The following is a 21,103-nucleotide window of genomic DNA, read 5'->3' on the forward strand; positions in this document are numbered from 1 at the left end:
GATATCTCAAAAATCGCGACTTGTGGGGGGATCAAAATATCGCTATTTTGACCCTAAAAACCGGTCTACTTTCTGTGTTTTTCACTGAAAAACGGTATAAGAGTATTAATATAGGCTATATTAGTAATAATATTAGTAATACTATACCCCTCCGGGTTTGTTTAATATCCGAATTAAGGTGCTTAACTCGGATATTCGCAGTTCGGTGAAGGGTCACTGCAGTGCAGCACTGTCGAGCCCCCCACAGATTACTATCTTACTTTTTGTACCAAAAGGGATACAAAACTTGTTAACGATACCCAACAGTCGATTGTTGTTGTCGTTGAGCGCCTTCTTGTTGCTCCTTGTACTGCTTGCCGGATCAGTCTTCTCCCAAGACCCTTCCGAATTGAGCGCAAATCAGCTGACCCTTCCGGATTGAGCGCAATTTATCATTAACGTGCTTAAATGCTCAAATAACCCTACAGTACAAGCCTCACAAACAGGCTACTAAATTGATCGTAACAATCCTGACTGATATAAATGCCTGTAACAACAATATATCTATCAACAACAACGGGGGGGTCGGATCACATCTTGTCTGGGGGGATGAGTTCTACTGATTTTTTACTTTTTTTTTTTTTACTGTTTTTGGTTTTTTCGGTTATTTTTTATGTTTTTTGTTTTTCTTGGGTACTATACTACTTTTTGTTTGGTTTTATAAATATCTTTAAGTGTTTTTGGTCACAAACCTCTCAGGGAACGATGGAATGGCCGATCCCCCCACCCTTCCTGATTCGTGAATTTTCGGTCTTAACTAAGTTAAAAAGCTATTCACGGTAATCCGGAAGGCTTCCGCGTTCCAAACTACCCTTCCGCCCCGGAGGTTTAGGCCTATTAAGGGCGTTAATGTGAGCATCTGCTCGGCGCGGAGTACTCGTCAACGGTTCCGCCGGTCATGATGTCAAAAAAGAATAACACCCAGGAGCGCCATAAAAACATGTATGTAACATTCGCCCGGAAGATACATATCGACGGAAAATAAAACTAAGTCCTAAGACGACTGGCTAACGTCTAAACAGAGCTTTATATGCTTTTCACCGTCTCTACCAAGCCAGTACTTTTCGGTGGTCTTTTCTAACATCGGGTCGACAAAAAACGTTACTGCTTTGGGCTTCGGTCAAAACACTCAAATTAACTTAATTACATGCGGAAATAGTGAGCTCATGGCTGGGTCTCAATATCCCCAGACCACGAGGTCACTCCTAAAAACAAGGCTACTACTTATTGAATTATTATTGTTTTTGTTCAGTAGATAAAAATCATCATCTCCATCGAAGATGGATCAAACCTTTCCCCCAACTCCTAGCTTCTCATCCTTATCAAAATGAATCCAGTTGTTAATTAAATTCAATTCAGGACATGACAAGAAGCTAAAAGTTTATATAAAAGAATAAAAGTTTCATTTCCGAAACCCTTCCGGATTCTTGAATCCACTGAATCAAGCTCGTTAATCTTGACTTCTTCGTAATCCGGAAGGCTATCTTCCACCCTTCACCGTTGTCTGCAACGGCCTTGCAACTATTGTAGCGACACAATAGTTGCAACTCGGAACGTCCTCTTGTTTTTCTCTGTTGTTTTTCCATCACAATCTTCGTTGTTTTCGTCAGTGCGACTATCGTTATTCTGTTGCTTTTCAGCTTCTCTTGCCAAAATGGCCGTTTCTGACGTTTCTCAGAAATGTTACGTAATCACTTCGAAAATTTAAAATTTAGGAATTTCCGAATCCTTCAACCTTCACGTTTTGTTCAATCGTTCAAATAACGTTCTTAATCCTCCAAAATCACTAACTCGGAAGGCTCGCTGCTAAAAATGACTAAACTGCAGAGATTGCATTTTGGCACATTCTGGTCGAATGTCACATATATTGATGCTTATCGAAGGGAATTACGGAGTACTTGTGCTCTCTGTGGTTTTTTTCTGCTGACAAATTCAGCTTTTTTCACTAGCGGCTTTTGACGGGAGTTTTTTTCATCATCTAAAAGCATTTGAGTTATTGAGCTCATATTGATGATATATTTTACCAGTGACAATTTTTTGTAAAGTTATGGGGTCTGAAAATTTGAAGTTTGGCATATTCGGGATGAAAGTTTTGTTTTTATAGTTTTTTCATTCTATCGAAATCTATATGCTTGTGGTGAGGGTGATTTTTTTTCAGACCAGATTCGTTTTTTAATAAAACGTGTTCAGCGAAATATTGTAAAGCATTTTTAAGCGTTTTAAGTGAGTTTTTGTTAAAGCAAGAAATCAATGCCTTGAGCTCAAAATCAATAAAATTTCCTGTCTCAACTTTTGTTTGAATTTATGGGAGTTTAGATGAAGGTTATCTAGCCAAATTGGGATAATTAGAGTGCTTGGAATTTATATTTTTTCATTAGTGCAAAGCACATGCAGCAAACGAACCCAGCTCAAAAAATTTCATATTGAGTTGAAGCGAGCTAATTGATTCGAAAAATGAGTTAATAGATGCAAGTTGTCACTTTGTGTTTGCATTGGTTATAATACATTGGTTGTGGGGGAAGGTTTTTAAACACCTTGAAAAATGTCAAAAAAAACCTGATCAAAGTTTTTCCTTGAAATAATCATGATATCTTCTAGTTTTGGACAATTGAAAGAGCATTGATTGGCTGAGAGTTTACGCGCATTCGGTCCTTCGCGCATTATAGTAGCCCTCACAAACTTCCACTGAATATGTTTTTAGGCCCTGTTCAGCCACTTCCGGTCGGCATTCAACACCGTAGTGCTCGGATCGGAGAGTTCAAAGGTCAACTCTATGGTCGCTTTCCTGCAACATTATCTGCTGGAACACGAACAAGACTGCAGAAGGTTATTCGACGAATCAATCGCAGACCTCGTAGATTTCTCTCATTAGTTATAACCCAAAAAAAGTTTATGAGATACCTTCTAAGCAGAAAAAAACATCAGAACAAAAAATAAAACAACAATGACAACCCATTACGGCGATGCTTAAAATTATCCGGACAAAACGAACGAAACTTGAAAACTAAAGCAAAAGCTTAAGCAGAAATATGACGTGCAAATTTTTTGCGGATTTTTTTTCAGCTCTAAAATTTTACCCCAAAAAAGACCATTTTTCGTTTTCTTTAGTCAAAGTAAAATTACGCCAAAGATTTTGGTTAAGTTGCCGACAAATTTTTCTCCAAGTGAGCTTCTTATGTAGCCTCACAAAAATAAAGCAAGGTGTAATCTCCAACAATTAGCGCAAAACGTCTTAAAATTGTTTTTATGTAAAAAATGGCCAGCAAACAACTTTTTTTGAAAAGAGAAGATTATACCTTTCTTAAACTTTGAAGAAGCTCAATTTTATAGAGTTTTGTCATCAACTCAACGTCAAAAATTACGTCCAATAGTTTTGACGTAATTTTTCATTGACTAAAAAAAGTAAAAAATGGTCATTTTTGGGGTACAATTTAGGTTTTGCAAAAATAACTTTACTTTTCAACAGTTTTTGCTTACAGTCAACCCAATGTGAAAAAACGCTTTAATTTTTAAGTTTCAATCGTTTTGTTTGAATAATTTAAAACAATTTTTTATTTTCAAAAAACTTAGTAGGCTTTCAAAAATTTCTCAAAAGGTCAAAAAAGACGATAATTCAAAAGAAGAAAAAACAACTCAACTCTCAATGGTATACGCTGGTCTAAAACAAAATTACATTGAGAAGAACAAAAATAACGATCGATCATGTTGAAGAATCTAATTCAAAAAAAGTTTTTCAACAACTTAAACGTTAAAATTGTTTTAAAAGTTGCCGTCTGGACTAAGGGATTGCTTCCTTAACTCCTTTTCTGGCTTTTGCTAGGACGGACAAGAACTTTTATTAGGTGTACGGTTTCCTGTTTCGAAATTTGCTTCGCCCCTTTCTCGTCTGGGCTGTTTTTTTTCGACTTCAGGCTCACCCTGCAAGATGTTTGACGGTATTTAAATTCAATGTTTTAAATAGTTATCCAGATATACAAGGCCCATAACAGGGCCAAAGTTTTTTCTATCAATTATCGAGACTGGTGATTCGGCATATAATCTGATTAATTGGGTCCCGCAATTCAAATCGACGGCATCCTCTAATCAAGTGAATCCTTTTTTTTACTTAAGCATTCCTAATTTCAGTTTACCTCAAGCTTTCTAGCCTTTCGACTATCATTCTGACAGTCACTATTTTCCGAGATCAATTCGACCTAATTTTTTGCACTCGCGTCTCTACAGACCAACTTGCCATTTTAAGCTCTAAAATTGTTCTGCCTCTTGGAGGCTCTAAGGTACTCTCCAGTTCCTTATCCTGACTTATCTAACTTATCCTATTAGTTTTGATCAAAGTCACGCCATTCTGTATCAGTCCTGTCATCCACCTAACTCACTCCTCTTATGTTAAAACTAACAACTACCAAATACGATTTCATTTATCAATCTCGTCACGCTTTTTAGATACAGGTATGCGGTAGGTGTCAAATTTGACCCAAGCGAACAAACATCATAAGATTTTAATCGACAATTTCTTGAGCTCCGCGAACTCGCGCCTAGTTCAACTCGCCTACAAGCAACGCAATGTTTACTCAGTGAACCTCCCAAGGTCTTTATTTTAATTTATCCATTAATGTTTTTAAGATTTCCTTTTTCTAGTGCAGTTGAAGTATATATTCCCGGGTGAAAGTCGTGCACCTAAAAACCCAACGTCTACCCTATCCTAATCACATCGTTCTAGCTCCTAAGGGCATGCCGTTTCTTCTTCGGATGTTCCCTCGTGTCAAAAAACTATCTCCTGGAAGCTAATTGAACATTCTGTCCTTTCGGGTTTCTTAATTCATGTTCTTATCGTATGCATATACTAACCATTTTGTGACTAATTTTCTACGTTCTGGTCTTAATTCTATAAATAGCGCATTCGCCAAGCTAAGATGAACTCAATATTTACCAAGTCCACTCAAAATTTACCGTAATTAAATCCACTACTGCAACACTCTCTTCTAAGAGAAAGGTTTTATTTTAGGCTATCCGTAAAGTTATCAAGGGGTCAAACTTACCAGGAAAGACTTAGGCCGTCTCATAGGGATCCTACTCAACTTCGTACTCAACATACTTCACGGGTAATCACAGTCTGAAGGTCCATTATCACTTCGCGGGAATTCACTATTACGACTGGTGACACAGGAGGTGTTTAGTTCACTAGGGGTACTTTTTTCGGGACCTGGTTCCAGTAGACAGCTAACATAAAGTCGACACGCCCTCGCTCTCATTGTTTTGCGTAAAATTGCCAGTTTTCGGTCTAAGAAGGTTTGTTGCCCAGTGCGAATAGCTTCCGAACAAACCATTGGAAATAGTTTTAGTTTTCTGCCATTAGCTGGGTTCGAAAATAATCCACAGAGAATTCACACTTAAGCATCCCTTGCCTCGGTCTACAACATACTAGAGTTTGAGCCCAATACGGCCGCTAGGTACCGATATCCGATATGGTGATTGTCTTTTCCGGGAACTGTAGTCACTTGCCCGCCATGGGTCCGAGGGGTCACGATAACATAAATCTCAGGGGTTCCCAATCCGTGGGTTTTGATTCGCCGATTTTGTTGCACTGTTATTTTCTGGCATAGGAGGTACTAATTCTTCCGAACTTGATCTTGTCTAGTACAGACTCATTGTTTAGCTAGCTACTTATCGTGTTGATAATTCAATACAAGTCTACGTACTACTTATTAGCTTTACTATGCTGCGTGCAATTCCCAAACTTATGCTCTCTCAATTTGATTTTGAAATGGCCGAAAGGTATTAGGATCAACGATCCTACATTTTCATAATTTTTTTTCTTATTTTGCACAAACAACGTTTTCCAAAACAAAAAATACGGGTCAAGTATGGGAAAAGTTGAAAAAATTGATTTAGTTTGTTGAACACTTGAAGCGTTCAAATATAGGAACAACCAGGAAAAAAAGTTCGATTCTATTTACACAGATACCTGCGTGACAGACTTCAAGCATCGTCTGATCAACACTAATACATGCAGAGGGTCACTGAGATGTACCACTTTAAAATAAGTACATGAGTATAAAAAACTAGTTGCTGTTTGAATATGATGACATAAGATATACTGCCGATAGTTTGCCAAAACTCTTACTATAGATATGTAAAATAGTGATGCGACGATTCGTAATAATCGATAATTTCTAACAGGCGACAATTCGTAACAAACGACAATTCGTAACAAACAACAATTCATATCAGGCGACAAATTGCAACAGTATTTTAAGCGGCGCCAAAATTGTACGGTTTTACTCAGATTATGAATCACTTGTTTGGAACCCCGGCATTTATCTTGAATTTCATTATGTTTTTCAGAACACTATTTCAAAGTCAACAGTTTGTGAAGTTTCAAGCTTTTAAATTCAACTTTGCAAAGCACAAGCGACAAAACGCAAACATAGGCTTTAAAAAGAGAAATCAGAAACAAAACACTAAAAACAGACCATGTGAAATTAAATTCTATTATGAGTCGGAAACAAACACCCAATCTGAGGATTCAGCGTCTCATCTCCTCGTGCCAACACAATATGTTCTTGAGGTTTTCAAGACACTAGCTATCAAGACCATAAATAAACTCATGCTATGAAACTGCTAATACTATGAAGCAAAATTTCATTAAAATGAGCACTATTTTATATGAGTTGGACTAGACTCGTTTTGTAACTCATTACTAGCAAGATTGCTTGTGTCAACAAATAGAGTTCAGTTTTAAACTTATTCACAAGCACAAATACAACTTGTGCCAAATTAAGGAAGTCTTCGCTACTTGCCAACGTCTGGTTTGATAAAAATTATCAAACTCAACCCTCAGAGATTACACAATCCAGCTTGAGAGCATTGAGTTAAATTAAGCCAATCCGCATTTTTTTTGCAATCTAAATCGCGTAAATTAATGCTCATTTACGTGGCTTTTTTGCTATGCATAGCAAAAAGCAGTTTCATAACATCAGTTTATCCTCGTTATTGCTGGCTAGCATTTTAAAGGCACAGAGAGCGCATGCCGTAAACACGAGGAGGTGCAACTTTTAGTCCACAGGCTGGGGCTTTGACTGCGCCTTAAAGCCAAAGTTTTTCCGAATTCTTTTTTGCATTTACTTTCCTCATTTCACTTGTTAGAGCCAATTCCTGACGTTTTGTCGCTTGTACTTGGGAAGTGCAGCTTCGCCTCGGTGTTAAAATTTTTCTGAACATGAAAAAAAGGAATTTCTAAATAATGAATTTACACAGAGGCGAAGCTTTGCTTCGCAAACACTAGCAAGAACACGGCAAAAGTCAGTTCTATAAAATTCAATAAAAATTAGAAATAACCCTCGAATTAGTAAAAAAAAAATTGGTTACTTCAAAACTGTGACCTAGAGATTAAGACTGTCACACACTAACCACTCAGCCACGGCACTTGATAGGCACCAAACACAAGTCACGAATCAGGCAGAGAACAGATGCTATGCAATTTTCAAATAAATTAACATTTTTAAGGAATATTTTATTTGCGAGTTAGGTTAGAAAAAAAAGAAGGTTCTGGAACCTGATCTAAACTATATTTTATGATTGGATAAATTAAATGTTTTACCAATGTAAAGTATTTAATATTAACCAATCATGATCCATCTAACTAACAACCCACTTATTTGTAAGTGCTGAAGTTACTTGTAATTTCAGCACCAGAGAGATTTGAATTTAACTTAGAAATTAGTTGGACTCTCCCGAGCACTTCAGCAGCCGCAATAAACCAGTATACCCTAGATCTATTGAGCCTAGCAGAGACTAGTTAAACAACCTGAGACTAGATAGTATAAGAGTAAGATTAGGATCGGTATTAGACTAAGAAGTTGCACGAATCTATCCGGCCGAAAATAAGATAGCGTGACGAGCAGACGGTGTACCCTATCCGAAATTACTCTATGAGTTACACTTCGGTCATAACTCATCTGGTGCGACCAGTGAGGCTCGAACAAGACCTTACTAGATTAGAATTAACCAAAATTAGATTAGAAATTAGACAAAAACATTTACAAAATGTTATACGACAATAATTTAATTGAAATGTCTCTCCGACTCAATAGATCAGAGCCAATATTCCGAACCATAATAGAACTACCCGGAATTGGAAGAAGACCTCGAACCAAAGACGACATACGACAAAGTAGAAACTTGCCGTATAGTTATATGATAGTTCGGCAAAAGCCAGAACAAACTTTTATATTTCGAATACTACTTGCAATGAATTTAGATTTCCATTTGCAAACATAAAACCTTGAAGTTAATCTTCAAAATCATTTCAGGCGCTAAACAAAATTAATATTATACAATAACGATTGATAAAAAGATCTAAGATCGTTTCCCTAAAACTCTGCAGTATTATACAAAACATGTTTGAAAAATATTTATTGGAAAACAAAAATAAAAATTAGTAGCATGACAATAAATGGTTAGTAATCATAAATCATCCTGTTGTTCCAGCTTCATCATCTAAAACATAACAGCAATCATAAACCCACTAACATCATCAAAACACTAAATCTTTCCTTTACACACATTTAAAACTTTATTAAAACTTAAATTCACTTAATTTTAAAACCAGATCATCAAGGCTTATCCTTGGATCTTAAATCATTTTCTACTTAATTAAAATCTCAAATTTGATCATCAAGGCTTATCCTTGGATCAAACAGAACAATTTTGTTCTCCCCCACCCACTTAATTAGTGTCTAACGACCTCAAACGTCGATTCACTACCCAACCCTTTCTAAAGACCCAAGACTAATAGAAATTTTAAAACAAAACTAATCATTCAAATTAGGATAAACAGTGAAGAACTTCGGTTATTCATCCTTCACTTGACCCCCCCTCTTACCAGACCCAGGATAAATCTTAGACTTAGTAAGTTTAAAATAGTATCTAACGAACTACTCGCGTTCTAATTATACCTGAACCTTGTGGATCGATTTACTATTCTCCAACCCTTGAACACAATCACTACCCCTAAGTAAGATTAAGTAAGTTAACACCTTAGCTTATACTAGCCACGAGAAAGTAAAAATCATTCTTCGGAATCGATATACTTTTCTCTCCAACCCTGAACAAATAGACCCAGGTTAAGCTAACCAAAAAATCGTAAGAACTAACAATTTAAGAAAATAGAAATCATTTAACAACTTTTTGCATCCGTCATTCTAAACCTTATGTCATTTAAAAACCTAGGAAATAAACAAACAATCATTTTACACAATTGTGAAATAGATAACAAAAAATACGACCTTGTAATCACACCTCATACACAAACAGTTGGATACATTCGCACAAAACGACAAACACTAAAGAGGAAAATAATAACTAAACAAAGACAAATAACACGAAAAAGATTTTCAAAAAATCGAAACGCATTTTCAGAATCAGAAACCAACAGTTTAGACGAACTTTACAAATTAAAAGAATCAATAGATAAAAATTACCCACAACACGATCAATTATATTTTTCTGACTCAGAAACAACTTCAAATTCATCACAAAGAGGAAAAAGAAGAATAAAAAAACAGTATAAACACAAACCAGTACATCTATACAATTGGAATCAACCAATTCGACACATTAATAATTACATATTAACAGTCATCGAACGAAAAAATGAGTTCAACACACACCCCAGGTGACGAAACTCCAGATGATGATGAAATCTTTCCTTTTATAGTAGACGCAGATACTGATAGAGGACAACACATATTTTGTCAAAATTTACTCGTAAATTTATTTGAACCCGGAATCAGTCCATGTAAAACAGAGTTCCCCGATGTAAAAATCAAAAGACAAATCATAGATCACTATCTAAAAGATATATGCAACATAACACAACAGTATGGAATCTACTCCATAGAATTCACTTCCCCAAACCATAATAATAGAACATATACTATTCAAACAGACGATCTTGATTTAGAATTTTCAAAAGTTTTTTCAGAATATATAAAAAGCATCCAATATCATAACTCACAAAGAGCAAACTCCATATTCACCAATGAAGTTTTCGCAATAATATATAGTTATATTTCGATATTAGAAAACGAAATCCCACTAACAAATGTCTCACCGACAGAAACATCTAAACATTTGAAAGTACGACATGAAATTACACTACTCTCTAGTTATTTAAACATCATTAAAGAAAATTTCACGAAAGATGACGTTTCACAACATACCAAACACGATCTACAAAAAATTTTAGCATGGTTCATAATAGATTATTTCACACACAATATTGATTTAATTGCACAAGCAAGAAAAAATTTTAGACCCCAAAATTCGAACGATGATACCGCTATCACAGAACAATCAGATTATGTTTGGGACCCCGAATGGTCTCATCACGCATTTATAAGCTTTCCACAATCAATCTCAAGTCAAGCAATAGGTACAATATCTTACATAAGAGATTATGTAAGAGTAATACCATTAACAATTGATGCAACACCATTAAACTATAATACATTTTTACCCGATACACAAAATAATAGTTTAAACTCTACAGTCATACACAACGAAAACCTCAATGGAACTAGGAATCTTACTCAACAAGATATCCAGACACCATCACACTTCATAAATGAAGAAATTGTACACACAACAACTACACAACAAAGTTGGATTTTAAATAGAGATAAGAAACACAATGAAATTTACCAAAAAATAACGAAAAAGTTATTACAAAGACAAAACATAAATGAACAAATCAATTCACGTTTTACACCAGCTTCCGATTTAAAAATTGGAACATTTGTTTTAATACCTAATTTTAATACTCAAAAAGGAATTTCTAAAAAATTACAACCCCTCCGAAAAGGACCCTACCAAATAATTGCAAAACCCACTGATGTCACATATAAAATTACCGACTCAAACAAAAAAGAAATCGTTCAGCACCGAAACAACCTATTACCTTATTACCCAAAAGAATACGCACTCCGCGAATTAACTCAATTATATTCTTTCACAGGATTAAAAATCATTCAAAATGAACCACATCTGAAAAACACAGAACAAAATGATAACCCCACCGAAAATCAAAACACGAAACCAACCGCTACCAAAAACAATACGCAAAACCATAAAGAATATCCAAAACAAAGAAAAAATAGAAAAATGACAGAACAAATAATACCCCAAGAAGAAATAGACAAATCAGAACATAGAAAAACATCAAGACTCCGAAATCAACCACGTAAAAACTACAAAATGTTCATCCCTCAATCTAAAATATTAAAGAAAGTAGAATTTAAAAAGTAATTTTAAGATTTTATACTTCACAATCTTGAAACCTCCGTAAAATTTTTCATTTCATTTTTTCAAAATAACATGCTCACAAGTACGCAATAATTCTAGTTCAAAATAGACCAATAGGATTCATCCAATCCGCCACTTTCTCTAACTCAAACTAAGATCAATTAGACGAATAATCTAGAACTCCAGGCACATCTCTAACTATAACTTTACAACCTCCAGGTCAAAAATAAGCAAACCACTCCAACTTGACAACTAAAATAAATATCACCATAATACCGTACCCCTCCCTTATCTAATAACCCAAAGATCAACAATATTTCCCCAACTCAGACCACGAATACCCCCAAAACAAATTTGATAACTTAGCCTAAAGTAACAAAATGAAGATTTTAATTAGCCTAAAGTATAAAAATCTCACCATACCCCGGATCATTTGACAAACAAAAATAAAGAAAAAGACGACCTCCCAGTCACCATAAAAATTGCCCCCAACAAATTTTTACAAAACTCAACCCACTTGTCAAAAAACTAATAAATAATTCGACCACACTAGAAAATCGCCTCAAACAGCAAAAAATATTCGACCAAGAGATCATTTCTTAAATGCTTTTCTCTCAAACAGTTGCTCAAATACTTATAAATTTTAAACATTTTTTTCCAATACTTGAAGCCTTTATAATATTTCTTTTTGATATACTTGAATATTTTCTAATAATCCTAATCATTTTTTGTAACATTTTTTAAATTTTCTACACTATCCTCGAACTATTCCTCCAACTTTCCAAAACCCTTGAATATATCCACAGGTACGATTTTCACAACTTGTCTAAATGATACGAACAATTTTCAGTAGAACTGATATTTTTTTATTGTTTGTAATTTTCATAACATTTTTATCATCCCTCATTTTGACCATATGTAAATGTATAAAGAAAGCAATCATCACATTTGCCCTAGCAACAATTTTTCTAATTATTTTTTTGGAAGAATATTATAATAAACATAAACCTTCCCACTAAAGTAACAATTCAAAAATCCATCAAAAATTGCTACCCAACAGTCACAGAATCAGTCTTCACCGACATCATCCCAAGATAATCCAACACCACCTTCAACTACTCAAAATCCTCAAACATCTACACGAATTTCTTTTCAAGACAATCCATACACTTTTGAAGAACGGCACGCTCGTTTATCTGAACCACTAGAACCAGTTCAACGACAAGCATCCCTAAGTGAACCAACATACAATCTTTACCCAACACTACCACAAGAACTAAGTAGAATACGAAACCTTAGTCAAAACCAAAACACAACAGAAATAAATAGACAAATTATACATCCTCGACGAAATAGAAATTTTCAAACTCCCCGAGTTCATTTTGATATACCTCAATCCCCATCACAAACCACTCCAGAAAACACCACTGGCATCACACCAGAAACTCCTACACTTTTTTCACAACGAAGCACTTCAAGTCTACCCTCAGACTACTTAGGTTCAACACCAACATCTGAACAAATACGTGAAAATCCTTTTAACCCCCCAAACCAAACATCACGATTTCCATATTGGACTACACATTCATTTACACAAGGTGAACCAAATTTAGTCAATGACCCCATAGATATTTCTACGGATACAACAACATCCTCATCACTACCAGAAACATTATCACTACCATCAACACCATCAATAAGCCAATTTTCACCACCACCCTTTAACTTAAATTTTCCAAATAATCTCGACGCCAGATATCGAGAACAATCATCAATAAATATTCCTTTAAGACTAGATTGGAATACATTCACAGCACCTCCACCATTATTTGGACAACATCAAGAAAGTAACCGCCTTCATAACTGGGCACTTAATAGATTACAATATCGCCAAGATATTCACAACGATATCCGTGATCACAATATTCAAATACTCCAACAAAACAGTTTACAATTAAAGTTTGAAATCACAGTTAAGTTAAATAACATTACCCAACATCCCTACCCATTAAATCCACCTAACATAACAGCTCAATCACTACCACCACCGTTTATAACTACTGAAGTAATATATAAATACGACAGATATACCAAAAACACAATTGGCTACATTACATTTTATAACCCATACTCAGGATTATCATACACATGTATATTCTAAAATTATTAATTTTTCTCCAACTCCTTTTTCTAGTAACCTCAAATCAAAACATAAACCCTTCCCCTCGTACAGGACCACAAGATTTATTAGTAACACATTACGATTGCGAAGAAAATGAACAAAAAACACTACACAAATATGCAATAAATCAAGTATCACAATGTGAAACAGAACCACAAGCTATAGAAACCACAGATATAATAGCAACACTCTATTCAAAAGCCCGAGCAACAACAGTTACAGGTTATAAATTCACAGCGACATTTTCCGAAAAGAAAGTACATTGTTCACAAGTCTCGAACGGAAACAAAAACCGACTTGACCATGAATCATTCTATCAAAGTAATATAGAACGCCTTTTACATCTCAACCCCGACGATTGTAAAAATGAATTACTTAGACTAAACATCACACAAAATAAAAACTCCCAAAGAAAATTAGTTAATTTTCAAGTTTTTTCAGACTCTGTACACCAATCACAACTTGAAAGACATCAAGGACATATAAAACTAGACGAAAAATACCCGTATAACGGCGCACACGGACGATTAACCTATGACCTACATGATAAACATTGGATACCACACATTGGTATAAATAACCCATCAAACTGCAAAGCAGACACGAAAAATAAAGGATACCAAGAAATAATGTTTTTCGATTGGAAAATACAACTCGAAAAAATACAACTCACACGAGATTTATCTGATAATACAATGATCTATCAAGGAATCCGACTACCTTGTAAAAATGATCAAGGATATTGCGACCCTACAACAAGAACACAAGCAACAATTGTTTGGTTCCCCGAAGATACATGTACAACATTTCAAGTAGCAAAAATACACGCTCGTATGATAAAATTTCACGAAAAATATTTCATACAATCAATTCCTTATGAACAAGTCCATCCATCACGCAAACTAAGTTCCGATTTTAGAAACATAGACAATATAGAAAATAAATTGACACGTTTTCAAATATATCAAGAAACAGAACTTGCATGTAAATACAGGAATCCACTTCACAGAACACAATACTCTGAAATATTAGTTGAATACGAAAAAGGATTCGACATGACCACTGGAAAAGTAAAAATCGACCCATATGCCACAGGTCATCCTCTAAACGAAGGAACATCCTATATACCAGTTAATTTTGAAAAAAGTAACGGACAACCTGGTGGACATCTAAAACCTTATGACACCAGAAGCACACGCTTACAAGAATTATCACTAATGAATACTACATATTTCGGTAATATCCACTATGATATTCATTTGGATATGAAACTAGACTATACAATTAGCCGCATTTTTCAAGAAATGTCACTCTCCGAATTAGAAACACTACACCAACTATGCGAATTAGAACGAACACAAATATTACAATCACTTGCACTAGCAGTATTAAAAATACCCTATGCAGGATACTTATTATCAGGAAATAGATCAAATTTTTTAGACTACGAAGGAAACATCTTATGGTTTTATACTTGTACCAAAAAAGTATCACCACTATACGTTTTTGAAGATAAACGATGTTATAAAAGAATCCCTATCTTTTATAAGAATAAAGTACATTTCGTGGATACACTTTCACGAAGAACCTATTTCTGGGATACCGCAGTCCCATGTGGATCAGAAAATAGCCACAATGTAGTACAACTAAACCCTGATGAAAATAAATATTATCTTCTCACTCCATATCCCACATTAATGCAATCACTCAAAAAATTTTCACCAGAAAGCATTCGCGCTATCGCTCGAAACCCAAATATAGACTTACAATCATTAGGAATCTATTCAAAATCAGATATTCAACATCACATTAGAACACAACAATTCCAAGAATTATTAACACAAATGGACACTATACAAAGACAATCAATAGACCAAAATTTACGCAAACTTGCAGAAACCGCAGGTTTTGCCGATATCTACACCCAAGACTATAGCGGATATTTTAAAGACATTAAAGATTATATATATCTAAACGGCGAAAAATACCGTCCCCAAGATATATCACCAATTAACATTTTTAGCTTTGTTACACTCAAAAATGAGATCCTAGATTTTCTAGGATGGCCCTACTACATCTTAGAAAAATTGACTATTTTATACGCAATGTTTAACTTTATTGGATTTCTTTTCTCACTCTTAAAAGGAATCTACAACACATGTGCTATACACACACAAGTAAACAGACAAGCAAGCGTAGCACGCATACTCTTTGCAGGATTTTTTGGAATTTTTTCCACATCTATAAACAAAATTCTTTTAGACGCACAAATAAAAGAATATAACACAAAAATAACAACACGACAAAATACATACGACGAAGAACATAACAATGTCGACACACAGCCAACGGCACCACAACTACCACCCCTACCAAATAATCATCCACTATCCCTAGTCCCACGAAATTTTCGAAATTTAGCAATCACACATAATCCAAATTTTCGACTCAATACATCGCAAAGTCCCGTCCAACATATAATGACACATCAATCACAAGATGATAATACTTATGAACAAATTATTGAACAGCCCCATACCACCGCTTTTCAATCTCAAAATAATAATTTTTTTAGCCCACGATGAGCCGCCAACTTGGATCACTACACCGATCAAATTCCCATCCAACCAATCTTACCTCTTCAATCCCAATCATACCACTTTTTGCTTTTCCGCCACCCGATTTTCCATCTAGCAATGTAACATCAGGCATGAATTCCGACACTAACTCACATATTTCAGTTTTATACTCCATCTCACAGCTAAATAACCCGAATATTGAAACCCCCGATGAATTTGCCGACTCAGAACCATCCCCATCCAATAATTTTCATAACCCTTCTAATTTTTCTCAACCTCCTTTTCAACCCATATTGTCAAATAACCCTGACCCAATCACTCCGACACCCTCTTATGCTTCCCAAGTTACCCCAACCTACTCCTCATACCAATCTGACCAATCATCTCATTCTCCAGACACCCCCCGAATCTCCCCAGAGCTAGATAATTTTATTACCCTCCAACAGCAACCCTACCACCTTAACACCCCGACCATAAACCAAATCTCCTCCACTACAAATTCATCCAATCCCCCTACACCCTCTTCAAATTATACTGAATCATTAACACCATCATCCACATCCACTATATCTTCACTAAACACTAATAGAGCTTACCGCACTTTTAAAAGAAAATTCCCCAACCATCCTTTCCCAGCAAAACCAGGAACAGCCCGTGAATACATCAACCACCCCCAGCATACTAACACTAAAGAATTTTTAGCTATCACTTTACCCTCATTTCCACAATACACCTTAAACACCCCTCACGACGCTAACGAAACACGCAACTTTGTAGATGAATACGTTTTAATGCCCACTCTCTCTTGGACCTCATACTATCATTTCACTAACCCTCTTTGCTTACCTTTATCCAGCACTGCCATCGATATAGACCGAAACAAAGACATGCTATATCGACTAACTACACCACTAACCGCTAGACAATTTACTTACGTTGGATATAAAAAATCACTAAAAATACACACTGCACCTAGAGCTAATGAATATACACTAGAATACTACGATCACAACATCATTAGAGCTAACCAAGATCAATTCTTAGACGACGATCGCTTCGCTAATCCACAAATCACCGAGAAATTTTTCATCAAGACACCATATATATTTACACTAAACATCTTCGACCGCAAGTTTGATCACATTATTTCAGAAGCACTAACAGACACACAAGCATACGAAAGTTTTAAAGAACGCTTCCAAATATTTTCACTAACCTTTCATTTCCTTGCACCACACGAAAGAGATTTACACTGCTCACACGATATTATGTTGCGCACTAAACAAACACATACATACAGTTACTATCGTTTCATCCAAAATCACTTTGACCTCCACACACCCTCTAGACAACCACACCATCGTTTCCAATTCATCAATTCAAAATACACTTCACCATATTTCCTAAATTTCACATATTGTATTAAAGACACTAACCTCCATGGTATTCTTCGTAATTATGACCCCATAACCCAAATGTACATTTTCTGCCCCATCACCAAGACCTTCAACGCCGAAGAATCCCGACCCTTCCTTATCCCGCACGAATTCCTACAACCTATAGAAATCCCAATTTTAGAATTCATCCACAACACTAAATTTAACCACAAATTATATAACTTAATCCAAAACACACCTTATGAGTTTGCAGTAGGCACTGAAGAACTAACCACTATTAAGGCACTTCAATTGCTTTGGCCACTGCTTCAAACTAAAAATATCATCCGCATCTTAGCTAAACTACTAACAACTTCAGAACTAATTCACGACATCTTCCCCCACGGTTTTTTCCCCGACGACTAACAGGTAAGTATGAATTAAATGAATATAACTAACTAATTGAAATATTAAAAAACTCACCATTCTTTATTCATGTTTTCATTAGATTTTTAGCTTTCATCCGACAATCACCTACAAAAACCACAAAAGAAACAATAAAAATCACAATCTTCATCAAACAATTTTAAAATTCTCTTAATCTCCTACACTTATAAATTTCTAAATTTAATATCAATGCAATAAATTCATCTATAATCTTTTCCCCCAAAGCAGTAAATCTAATTATGATGAAAATTTGTATCTTAAAATTCCCCCATAACTAGCAGTAAATTTCCAAATTCTATGCAGTAAATTAATAAAATGCAATTGCAGTACTAACCTTTTGATATTTTCATTCATTCGCACAGAAATTCTATCCACACTCGCACAGCTCGCCCACGAAGAATTGTTTAAAATAATGAATTTCAGTTTCAAGTTTTCACACTCAACAACTCTAACATACAATAACATGTTTCAAACTTTCCTTTAACCCGGTTGGAAAGGAATCATATACTAAACAAAACTAACCAACGCAGCTTACTAAATACCACAAATCATAGAATAACAGCATGACTTAGAAAAGGAAACCAACGGTACCCAAACCGGATTAACCCAGTTTAAAACTGGATAATTTATTCTTTTGAAGACTATTACAAAGTCTTAGAAAGAAATAATAAAACACAAAAAAGTCGAAAGACAAACCCATACCACAAACAATTTGCTTTTTGGAAAAAGTACATAACCAACAAGACATAAGTAAAACCACAACAAACCCAACATAAAACGTTGTCACATAACAGGACCCCTCACAAACACCGCATGAAATCATACTCCCACTCCTGGCCTAACCCACCAGGAAAGGACGTCCTGAGCATGCTCTATAGCCGGCCTAACCCACCGCGCTACATCCACGCTTTGTGACCACACCTTTATTTTTAATAAGAGCTACTCAAGGGTGAGTAACTCTTCAAAATAACCGAACTAAAACAAAAAGCTTTTGTGAAAACAACTAACTAAAATCATTATTAAAAAATATTAAACTAATAAGAGTTTTATAAAATGTAAAATCACATGATGCAATATATAGATCAGAATACAACACCAAGGACGAACATCAAAAGACAAGACGACCTCACTACACTCGAGAGAGAATGACCAACTACAATCGATATGCCGCTCACAATCACAACTCAAAGGATTTAGAGTACGACTTGACCTCGCAGAAAAGGACTTCATTGAACTAGACCAATGACCACCTCGATGTTCAAGTATACGTACAGATCCGAGTAACCAGGCATCCCCTCCACGCACAATCTCCACGCCATTCCCAAACTAGATCATACACAAAAGAAGTTCTCCACGCAGAACAGAAAAACCTGACATAGCCAACCATTCTGGAATCAGAATTGACTTTGTTGCAGAGACTCAGTCGTTGTCACAAGAAGAAGCGAAAGAAATATGATGTTCGCCAAATACCAACGTCCATCATCCATCCTTGAATTACAGAAGAACTGTTCTAAAAAACTCTGTAAAACCCGGATGGGTGGAACCTGATCTAAACTATATTTTATGATTGGATAAATTAAATGTTTTACCAATGTAAAGTATTTAATATTAACCAATCATGATCCATCTAACTAACAACCCACTTATTTGTAAGTGCTGAAGTTACTTGTAATTTCAGCACCAGAGAGATTTGAATTTAACTTAGAAATTAGTTGGACTCTCCCGAGCACTTCAGCAGCCGCAATAAACCAGTATACCCTAGATCTATTGAGCCTAGCAGAGACTAGTTAAACAACCTGAGACTAGATAGTATAAGAGTAAGATTAGGATCGGTATTAGACTAAGAAGTTGCACGAATCTATCCGGCCGAAAATAAGATAGCGTGACGAGCAGACGGTGTACCCTATCCGAAATTACTCTATGAGTTACACTTCGGTCATAACTCAGTTCGTAATAATATACTAAGCTGATCGCTCGTGTCAAAATGAATGGTCTAAAAGCATAAAGGAATCGGGAAATATCGGGACATGTTTTAAGAATTTGATATATGTTCTGGTAGATCCTACTGTTTACAAAGTGGTAAAGTAGCTCAACATTTAGAAGCGCATATGTTCGGTCTAGCTGAAATACTAGTTTCATATGTCCCAGCATACAGAAGATTCAAGACATAAACAATATGGTGATACACATGATAGAGATATTTAAGTACACGTCCGACCATGATACTTATGTTGACTGAATAAATCAAAAAAATTATTACCAATCTTCGTTAAAATTATTGTTATGCAACAAAATTCTTAAGAACCGGAAATCTTACTAATTTAACTTCAAGAAGACTTCATGAAAATGTGTTTTTCGGAGCCCAAACTAATTAATATTTAGAAAAAAAACTTCTCAGCCAGAGTGTTGAAAAAACTTGAAAAACATATTGCCTTAAAATTGTTTTTGTATGATTTTTCAAAGAAATTAAAGCAACATTTTTCTTGATGGGTTTTTGATTCAAACCAACCAATTTCGATTTCGAAATTTTTGGTTTTCTGTTCTAGATTTTGTCTCAAGGACAACCACGAGCGAATCATGCCATTTCTTCCATTGCAGGGAATCATTAGAGCCGACTCTCGCAAGGGAATCTTGGGAAGTATGGAGGAACTCTTTGACAGGTACGGTGACCACATATAAAAAACAAATCAACCCTCCCAAATAAAAAACTGTTTCCTTAGCATAAATTATCTTTTTCCTACGAATTCGTTGTCGTTATTCACGTTAATTATCATTGATCTATTCATCTACATCAAGACTGTATCTGCTCAATTTCTTCGCAGCCAGAAATCTCTAAAAATAGTTTGTTTTTTGGACTATCCTTTTCGATCAATATTTTCTAGCAATTATTAAAACTATAAATATCCAAGTGGCAAAGTACTATGACGTACAACCTGTTCAGTATTTACGAAGCATCGATATTGTGCCTCTCATGACAGAGGGTACATATTACAGAATATCTGTGAGGTAACAAGGCCAAGGTCATTCTGTCTTCAGTGTAAGGTAACAAGGATGTAGTGAGGTGCATTATGGAACTTTATGATTTTTACGTATTATGTATTACAATGTTTTGTTATGCTACCAAGGTCAGCATCATAGTGGTGGTAAACCATGCGTGTTGCCAGCGCCGCTGGTGACCG

The 21,103-nt window shown here is 35.4% G+C and overlaps 1 protein-coding gene across 1 annotated transcript in view; it reads left to right on the plus strand.

Moving 5' to 3' along the window:
• Positions 1-21,103, plus strand: part of LOC134847324 (uncharacterized) — a 107,395-nt gene that overhangs the window by 31,546 nt on the left and 54,746 nt on the right. Inside the window, exons 6-7 of the mRNA XM_063864550.1 lie at positions 2,741-2,865; positions 20,471-20,584. Coding sequence (XP_063720620.1) covers positions 2,741-2,865; positions 20,471-20,584 — 239 coding nt within the window. The remainder of the gene's footprint in view (positions 1-2,740; positions 2,866-20,470; positions 20,585-21,103) is intronic.

Source organism: Symsagittifera roscoffensis, chromosome 1 (genome assembly GCF_963678635.1).
Source record: "Symsagittifera roscoffensis chromosome 1, txSymRosc1.1, whole genome shotgun sequence".
NCBI classification, from domain to species: Eukaryota; Metazoa; Xenacoelomorpha; order Acoela; family Convolutidae; genus Symsagittifera; species Symsagittifera roscoffensis.